We start from the raw sequence: 10563 nt of genomic DNA, 5'->3' as shown, positions 1-10563 counted from the left end.
TACGAATGGAAAGACAAAAAAACATGAGACACGCAAGGGTGGCACGTAAATGGTGCAGGGATCCTAACATATAGCCCAAGAAAAAAATCAACAACGATACATTGTAGGCAAAGAAACATAGCCTATGTCCTAACTAATCAAAAACAAATAATGTTTATTTACCTAATGACAAGGACCTCTCTTTCTTATCTACATATATTATATTGGTTAATGCGTGGGCTTGTTTGACATGAGATAATGACCTCTTTTTTTTTATCTTCATAAGAATCTATCAAGTTTGAAAACAGAACAAAGAAAAAAAGTGTTAGGAATGGGAAGACAAGGAATATTAGACACACAATGGTGCCATGTGAGTGGCCCAGGGATCCTAACATATAGACCAGGCAAGAATCAACAACTATACATTTTAGACCCTATGTCCTAACTAACCAAAGACAAATAATGTTTTGTTATCTATTAACAAGGACTTCTCTTTCTTATCTGCACATCAATCTATCAAGTTTGAAAACAGAAGAAGGAAAATAGAAACAAACAAGAAAAAGAAAGTGTTATGAAATTAATATAAGAGATAATCAACCAAATTACACAAGTGGCGGTCAGTGGTCATAGTTTGGGCCATTACTGCTAGTGTTATGCCAAGAGTTTTTGTAGTCTCCATGTCAATATATGATTTATGTTTTGTTGTAAATAAATAGATTTTGACCTTACCAAGTAATGGTATTTTATTTTTGACAGAAAATTAAATGGTGGGTCTACATTATAACAACATGGAAGTATAGGATTCAATTTTTGAAATTAAAAGCTTGAGACACTTTAGAGTAAAAATGGTATAAGAATCCTAACATATAGGCCAATCAAGAGATTTAGATACATGCCTTTCGGAAGTGACTAGAGGGAGTCATACTTGAGGAGCACCCACTTATATCACTTCCTCTTTCAAGAGATGGAAAGTTCATGATTGTTACATGAATAGTGAGGAGATCCATCTGTGGAGTGTTTATACCACTTCTATCACACCAACTAGGTATAGACGGAACAATCCAGGAAAATATATGATTTGATGTTGCTTTGGTGGATCTAATTGTTTGTTCATTGTTGATAATAACGTTGACTCAAAGGTTATAATTTCTATTCTACTCTACCATTATTATAATTTTGCCATTTATTTTTTATAATTGCTAATATTGATATCTTATCAATTGACATGTCTGTAAAGACATGCGCATATAACTATTGTTATTATGAAAATTTTAATGTAAAACCAATTTATTATATATAGAAATTAAATTAAAATAATCAGCTTGTGTTTTTACTCCATTTTCTTAATAAAAGCCAAATTTAATAATTGTTTTTTTAATACAAGTATTAAAAAAATGCTTTTCATTAATACAAAAAATCAAAATTTATACAAACACTTGAAATTTAAAAACTATAACAACACGTAATATAAAATTCAACGACGCTTTTTCAAACTTAAAAAAATAAGGCAATATGCTTCCTAATAATATCTATTACATTATAATTTAGTTATAAAATTCTAAAGAAAAGTGAATTCTTATTAGAAATATTCAAAAATATTTCCTATAATTCATACAATTTTGAAAATAAATATTTTAAAAATAACATAATTAGTAAAAATAATTTTAAAAAATTAAAAGAATTTGAACGGAATAGACACAAAACATATCTTTGTTCCACAAGATTGATTGAAATAGTCTTTTTTTGGCATAATTTTACCAATACATAAGTAATTAAAAATATTAGTTTAAAATATATTTCAAAATTTGAGAATACAATTCTCACATTAAAAACAATTAAAAAAAACGTTTACGAATATCATTTTTTATATAATTTGTATAATTATTACAACCATTTTTCGTGAAAAAAAGTTATCGCGGGCCTTTACACTATTTTATATTAAAATAATTTTAAAAAAACCCCAAAGACAAATTGAAATAAAACTAATGGCGCACTATGGGCAGTTCTGACTACTTAGAAAATTATTCCTTTTTAAAACAGCTTTTCTTTTCCCTTAACACATTAACACCATTAGTAATAGTAATTCAACATGAAACTATAAATTACCGAAGAATGTAGCAGATAACTTGAACCCAAATTAAAGCAAACCAAGTAAGAGCAATAATAATAGCATCACCGTTACCATTAGTGATAAAACCAACAACACAACCACGTGAAGCCATGCCACCAAAAATGTTCAAAGCGTTACCAAAAAAGAAACAACAAAAAGAATGAGAGACTGACTATCCTGCAATCAAGTATTTAGCATCATTGCAGTCGCTGATCTCTCCTTTCCTAACAAGACAGATACTGTGTGAAAGCATGAAACTTGTCATTCTCAATCAAACAAACTGAAGCCCATGTCCTGCACATAAACAAACAAGTTTCATAAGTTTAAACAAATGACGGCAATCATGTTTATAATGGGAAAAAGGTTCTGAAACAAAAATGACTTTTAGAAACTCTCCGCAGAGAAAGAGAGCCTAATCTAATCATCTTCTCAGTTAGATCAGGATACTGCTTAGGGGAAATATTTAGAAGTATCTCTCTGTTCTTCCAAGTGCAAAAATTAATCAGAAATAAGCATCCTTTGATCTTAAAAATAGCATAGATTTCCAAAATAGATGACATTATGATTGTGCAATTGAGTTTGGAAACCCTGCAAAGGACATATGTAATCAACATCCAAACAAATATCCTCACCTCATCTGATTCTTCCTTCTCTTCCACTTTCTCTTCTTTCTTGGGCTCAGCAGCAGCTGGAGCGGCTGCACCACCAGCACCTCCAGCAGGTGCGGCAACTGCAATGGCAGCACCACCACCAGATGGGACAGAAGCAAACTTCTCTCTCCCAAGGGCAATAAGCTCTGTTATATCTTTGCCTTTAACTTCAGAGAGAAAGAACTCAATCCTATCTTCATCAGCTTCAGCTCCAACTGTTTAATGGAGTCATTGTTGAGAGTACTTCAGAATGCAAACCATAAGAAATGAGTTGAAAAAAGATTCCTTGAATAAAATGTAGAAGATCCGCTAGACACCAATATTGCTAAGATCAAAACTTCAATGAAAAGAAATTTGCAGTAGATCTTGAAACTCTCCAGGCAATCAGCAAAATATAACCATACTTTGGACACAAATTCCCATCTTAGAAGCAATACAAAGATAGAAGATCCGCTATACACCAATATACTCTCTTTCAAGACTTAAAAGCAATACAAAATTAAATTTGTATATATGTGGTTGTCAGAAACTAAGATTCACACTCGTATCGCAAGCATCTGGCATCAGTTGAAAACACTACAAAGTTCTATTTCTTGTTAGGCATAGAAAAGAAATGCAGGACAAAGATAGAATGTCACCCTCATAAGTTGGAATCCATCAGTTCAATACATGAATAATCAGGCAACCTACCCATTCTTCTCTCAAATGCAATGTACACAGGAAGAATAAATCACAACACCCAGAATCAAATATATAGAATCCATTATTGAAGAGAGAAACCAGATTAAACTCTTAAAATTATACAGATGAAATGACACACAAGAAATGGCAACAGAGATAAAATAGAAAAACCTGATGATAGAATTTTCGTCAAATCGTCAGCACTCGGGCAGCTATTTCCACCAAGCAAAGCAAGTAAATATGCTGCAATCACCTTCATTCTATGAAAAGAAAAAGAAAATATCAAGTTGCACAATGCTGGATTCATTATAAGATTCAAGCAAGCAATACAAGAATTTACTAGGGGAGATCACACTAATTAATAATTGCCAAAAATACGGCAGACTGAGAAGAAGGTTGACCAACTAATGAACCATGAGAATACCACATTTGTAATTTGTACTTAATTCAAGACATATATCAAAATATCATTGGTTTAATGAATCATTTTTTCTATGAGAAACTATCAAACATCTAACCATTCATATTTCGTTACATATTCAATTAATCAAAAACCAGCACAGAATTGGTCTCATTGAACACACACCTACAACTTCATGAACAAGTATCCTCCAAAACTATTATTAAAAAAAATACGAATCTAAAACTAACACAAACACCATTCTCTGCAAACCAAAGATCGAAACACGCAACAATACCGCACTACAAACGACAAAAACACTTCATTGATCAGCAACAATAATGAAAAATAATATTGATCTATAGATCGATCAACAGAAGAGATGAAATCATAGCAAAGGAGAGAAAGATGAGAGAGGGATGTGGATTATTACTTGAGGGTATAACTAGAATGAGAACGAGATCGGAAGCACGGCTCCGCCGCTGAGGGGTCTCAAAGCTCGTCTAGGGTTTTCAGCGCAGGTGACTCTTGAAGCAATTTATAGGTGAGAGTTCCATGGTTTCCTCCGTTCGGTATGATGTTTCTGGATGTCATCTTGACCGTTCATCATTATATCCAACGGTCATTAATGCTATTTTCCTTGAAGTCAAGACCTATACTTGATCAAGCCACATAGTCAGGTTTGGTCCGGGCTTGTTACATTAGTTTTTTTAACAAAAATAATATTATATATATAATTTATATACTCATATATACGCATTCCGCGCAACGGATTAATTTTATCAAGGAGGTAACTTAACTATGTTTATGTTTCATTTTGGTTACTGAACTTCAATTTACATCAAATAGGTTACTCATCTTTGATCTTGTTTCTCCGGCAAGTCATTCGCGTTCATCTGTCCGACGTGGCTTCCGGAAAATCACAGTCAGCCTATGCTCAACACCTCAGCAGTCTATGTGGAGGCTCTATCTCATCCTTAAGTGTCACCTAAGCAAAAATTTTGCCACATCACCTAAGTTGGAAGCCACCTCAATGTCACCTTCTTCCTTAGCATTGCCCTAATGGAGAAAAGCAATCGAAGCTCTCAAGGGCAGGTGAATCTATGGGAGCTCATCAGCCAATCGTTGCGCCAAGATGGCTAAGACAGTAGGTGGTGCTGTTACAATCATACCGCCGGCGTACAGATGGAGGAGATAATTTTTTTTTCATTTGACAATGTATAAAGGCATTCTGATTTTGTTATAATTTTTATTAATGATTTTCACACTCGAACATGGCTTCATAATTTGTATTTATTATGATTTTATTGTAAGGGCATTCTGATGATCTTTTTCTTTTCTTTTTGTGAAGTTATAGTTTTAATTTGGATCTTATATGATCTCATGATTTGATGACATGGAATTTATTGATTGACTGGATTTAAATTGCTAAATTTGAGCAACAAGGATAATGATATATGATCAATTGGAAATGTTGATTCAATTTTTTTCAGAAGAAAGGATATGATTTGAAGGAGTTTTGATGTTAACATTCCAAAGAATTACATTATCTAAAATGATTACCAATTAATAAAAGATATTCTGGAAAACTAAACACCAAAAATAAACTAGAATACACAAAAATAATTAATAATAAACTTTTGGAGTCAATCAACCCCACATTCAAGGTTGAAAGGATATACATAAATGTTAATCAATAAGAAACAACTTAAATGCAGAAAACTCGAAGCTTCATTGACATGAATATATAACAAATACAAACATTCATTACCAAAAATTGCTTGTAGATTTAACCTGGAGAATCAATAAAGTGCATGAGTATGTTTGTGCAATTGATGTCATCATTCCAACTGATTATGAAGATCAGAAAAACCTATAAAAATTTGTGTACAACCAACAAAAATTCCTTTCATTGAAGTCAAAAAATTTAGTATATATAATTCAATTACGTCCAGTAATGCTATAGATGCAGCCATTTCACCATGTAGACATTTACATCCAAAAATGTGAGAGTAACACAATTAGTACATGCAGTAGTTTTAACTATGCAATACATACAGAAAGAACATTATAGACCCCTCAACAAAACTACAAACTACAAACTCCAAAATGAACATGTTTAACCTCATCTTCAATGTCTTCAGGCCTGCCTTCCTTGTGTGCCATCACTAGTTAGTGGAGCCCTAATACCTGGTGGAAGCTAGGCTTTTTCTTTCTTTGTAGCATCTCTCCATAGGCTTTTTTCCTTGTCCTGCAGTTTTCTACACAAGTTGCCTTGAAGCTGTTCTTTTTTCTATTCCTTGTGTGGTAGTGTAACTGGCCTCTCTTCTAATGCCTAGTTTGTTTCTCTTCACTATAGTCCCACATCCAGTAAAAAGAGTCTCATCAGGTGTGAAAACCACCTACAATTTTGGAAAATAATGGAAGCAGTCATATGCCTAACCTCTCTTCTAATAATTCACATATTGAATTTTTACCTATTGTATTGTTTGGTCTCTCATGTTAACAGATACATCACCAGCTGCATGCCCTTATTCTTGAATACCCTATAATGTGAGAAAAGCAACAAGAAGAAAATGTTAATTTGAATGTGTACTGGGTGAGATAACAAAATAATCCTTTTTTAGGGCAAGAGTAAATACTTGTATGAATGGCATGCTCGTGATGTTAACAGATGCATCACAATTTGGTTGCCCTTGTTCCCTTAAACCCTGTAATTTAATTAGTCAACCACAGATATTACAAAAAATTTCCAAAGTACCTGTGGTATGGATATAAGCATAAACAAATAGGATTAAGACAAACTTCCAAACTACCTGTGGATTTTGCTGCACTTGGATGTCAATCAGTGCATCAGTATGCAATTGCCTTTGTTGTAATTGAATGTCTACCAGTGTATCATCCTAATAAATAAGTTAAATCAATTTCCAATAGCATTTAATCATCAATGAATTTTATTTCCACAATCTTATTTGTCATCACACTACCTGTGCATCTCTCTGGAAGTGCATTTCTCCATGCAACTCACCATCCTGCTGGCTTTGTTGAGCTTGAACTGATCCTGCATTGTCCTGATTACAATGCCACGCCAATATGTAAGTTTTTGGAGCTTTGCGTCCTAATTTAAAATAACTAACTTACAGTTTTCGGCCTGGACCAATAATATTAATTGCACAATACTCATTCTAGAACAAAGAAACAAAACACTTACCCCTTTCCCTTTGCCATGGTATCTTCTGTTATGCCCTACTATTCCACACAAGCCACATGTCATTTTCACCCCCTTCTTGGTCACCTTCACACCTGTGAACCCTTTGTTTTCTTCATCTATTTCTCTCCTCCTTAGCAATGTTTTCCTTCCTCTTTTCTTGTTCACTAGCAGTGGTGGTATCATGGTTTGTTACTCACTTCTAGGCCATGGGTCCTTGTCATGTGTGGGGTTTAAGGTGTGGCCATAGGTATCTAAATATATGCTCACAATGTAACATTCAAGAAGATAATTTTCAGGCTTTTCCTTGTTGTAATAAATTACTGCCACTGTATGACTACATGGCACACCAATCAGCTGCCAAACCCTACAAGAACAATTTCCTTCTACCCTGTCCACAACAAACTGCCCATTAGGGCTTATTACCTGATATTTGGCCCTCCCTTGAACAAGTTAGCTTATCCAGGATGCTCAATTCTTTATGTTGCTCTAATTTTTTTAAAATCTTAGGGCAATGAGTGGTTGTGCAATTTTTCATGGCATCCCTCCTCTTTTGTATTCTACTCATTAGTTGGATTCTAATCATCTAGTTCAATGTAACTATCCCTTTTTGTTCTTGCTTCAAGAATTTGGGCATTAAAACACTCACACAGGTTATTCAATAAGATGTCACATGTAAACTTTTCTTGGAAATGTGCCCTACTCCAATGGTTGGGATCTATTTTTTTCATGTAGTCATATGCCCCTTGAGAGAGTCCTTGTAATATATTCATTTCTCTATCAAATGCAGCTAGATATGTTGCACTAGCACAACGCCACGGTTAGTCCTTAAGTGTCTTTGCCTTAAAGTGTTTTCTAAAATTGGTGTGGATGTGTCTCACAAAAAACCTATGCTCACTGTTTGGAAATAATTCATCTATAGCATTAATTAAACCATAGTATGGACACACCATAAACACAACACACAGGAAAGTTACAAAAAAATAAGGAGGAAAAAACAAGCAAAAAACACACAGTGAAACAAAATAATTGTTAGTAATGGAAGTTATACATTTAACTTTTAAGCTTTGCACAAGAAAAATAAACATTATAACATATAAACAAACCTTTTGTCTATCACTCATAAAGCCCCAATTGTGATCATTTGTGATCATTAGGTCCTCTGCTAACAGCTGCAAGAACCAAACCCAATTCTCCCTATGTTCCCTATCAACCACATACCATGCAATAGGATAAATTGAAATGTTACCATCTATACCAACTGCAATCAGCAACTGTCCCCCATATAACCCTTTTAGGAAGCACCCATCTATGCAGATAATTCTCCTACATCCTACCAAAAACCCATTCCTCAGAGGTGACAAGCAGACATACATTGCCTCGAAAACTTCCTGATTGCACCTAAATTTAATTGTTGACCCTGGGTGGGTCTTAAAAAGCTCTAGCCTGTAATCATATAGCTTTCTCATCTGGGTTTCCTCATCACCATCTATCTCCATAATTTAGAAAGTAAAACATATGCAAAGAAGAATTAAATAAATGCAGAAATAAACAATAATGCACCCTTTCTTTTGTATCTGTTTACTTATGAAAAAATTAACCAAGTACCTTAAGGCAATTTTTTTTTGCCCAATATGTTGTTAATCTGGCTATTTCAACATGTTGATTACTCTTCACAGCCTGTATTATTCCTGCCAATCTCCATGCTGGATCTTCCCTACATTGCTCCATATATGCCTTAGCTATCCACTTAGCATTTACATGTTTGTTTCCGTGTTCTTTTCCACACTCATGCTTCAGCACACTTGACTTAATCTGTATAGTTGCACCATCCTTTACCATTGGTGAAGCCCACAAGTAGAAAGGGCAACCTTTGGTGCAGTAAGCCTTGAACCTTGTCTTAGTGTTTGGCCTAAAATTCATAACATACATGTGCTTAATTCCATAATTTTTAACTGCCTCCTTAAATTGTCTAAAATCTCTAAACTTCATCCCAATCTTAAATTGAGGATTCTTCATGTTAGTGGCTTTATTGAACTCTGAATATCTTGGCCTATCAGGAAGCATTCCATCTAAATCTATTGATGAGCATGACTGTAGTTTCATTAGATTCTGCAGTCTCTGACAAAAAAACATTTTCACCTAATCAAGCCTGATTTTCATTTAGATTTGGCATGGTTATAGGGACTAATCTGTTTTCCACTTCTTCATCATATTCATCTTTCAAAATTGTAATCTGAGTCATTTAAGTCAATTTCTGGATCAACATTTGAACCTCTCAATCTACCATTTATCAAAGTCTGCTCTAAGTCTTTTTCCTCAGGATCCTCTTCTTCCTCTTCAGCATCATCTTCATTATCACTTGTTGCATTCAAACTCCTAGAAGGAATCCATCCTTTATCTTTTCTATCTATATGAACTCAGACCTCTCTAGTGGAATCTACAGCCATAGCCATTCTGACAATGCCCCTTGCTTGTGACCCGCAAGTGCACGGGTTTATCGAAGTAATAAATCCCAAGTGAGTGAGGTATCGTATCCATAGGGAGTAGGGAATAAAAATACTAAAATTGCTACTTAACCAAGCGAAGATGAATAATAATTGTGTTGATAAAGTGTAATGTAAGCAGAAACAAAAGAAACAAGAGCGAGAGGTCAAAGTAAGTGAGAGGAAAGACAATCGATAGAAGTGGGGTACTCGGACAATGCTCCCCCTAGGACTAATGTTTCAAGTGCAAGACCTACTATTATACTTTCAAACTAATGCTTAATGAGTCGTGAAAATACTAAAGCACATGGTCCCAAACCTAAGATCAACCGTGACTAACTCTACAGTATATCCTGTGCAAAGTTGCATAGAGTTCTATGGATTCCAAGTGATAAACCCTATTCCTATGTGTAGATCTAAGTCTTTGGTCCAGACGAAAGACCCCTAGTCACAATTAAGCCCCAAATACTAAAGTCACTTCAACGCTTCACTTTATTGCTCGCGCAACTAAGCCCCAGCGGAGTTCATCCTTTAGTTCTTCAATCTATTGTAACCGCAAAGAACTATAGGAATTGGAGGTAGGATAAATCACACCGGAGGAGAAAGGGGACGCTTCACTACCTCTCGACTTACCCTCTCAACCCTCTCCAATCTAGCTTTGTCTAACCCTCATGGCGTGTCACCCATCTATAAAGGTTACCAAGATGAACTCTCAACTCTAGTGTCATTCTAAGGGAGAAATCATTTAACAAGCATTCAAGATTGAAACTCAGTTAAAAACATCAATTAAGGAAGGCATAATAAAAGGTCAAAGAAACATTAACATCATAGAGTTTACAAAATCCAAGTACCAACTAGGGGGTTTAGCTCTCCATGGAGAGATACAATTAATAATGAAATCGAAAGTAAAAACAAATAATCCATAGAAAAACCCCCTCAATAGTCGTGTCGATAGTCTTGTGGAGTAGCCTCGTCTTCTCCAAAGGTCTCCTTGTCCGGCGTAGGGCACACCTCTCCGGATCGATGCCGACGAAAGCCCCCTCCCCCCC

General features: G+C 34.8%; 1 protein-coding gene across 1 annotated transcript; it reads right to left on the bottom strand.

Annotated features, from left to right (window-relative positions):
- Positions 1–2116: 2116 nt before the first annotated feature.
- LOC120259571 (60S acidic ribosomal protein P2B-like) lies at positions 2117–4386 on the bottom strand. Its single transcript, XM_039267204.1, has 4 exons — positions 4254–4386; positions 3592–3680; positions 2722–2954; positions 2117–2383 (listed from the first exon to the last, which is right to left on the bottom strand). The coding sequence occupies exons 2-4, from the start codon at positions 3677–3679 to the stop codon at positions 2357–2359; spliced, it is 348 nt and encodes a 115-aa protein (XP_039123138.1). The 5' UTR covers position 3680; positions 4254–4386; the 3' UTR covers positions 2117–2356.
- Between the last annotated feature and the right edge of the window lie 6177 nt (positions 4387–10563).

The sequence above is a fragment of the Dioscorea cayenensis genome, chromosome 4 (assembly GCF_009730915.1).
Source record: "Dioscorea cayenensis subsp. rotundata cultivar TDr96_F1 chromosome 4, TDr96_F1_v2_PseudoChromosome.rev07_lg8_w22 25.fasta, whole genome shotgun sequence".
Taxonomy (NCBI): Eukaryota; Viridiplantae; Streptophyta; class Magnoliopsida; order Dioscoreales; family Dioscoreaceae; genus Dioscorea; species Dioscorea cayenensis.
Note: the sequence above shows the minus strand (reverse complement) of the source record. Positions and strands in the feature narration are given on the sequence as shown.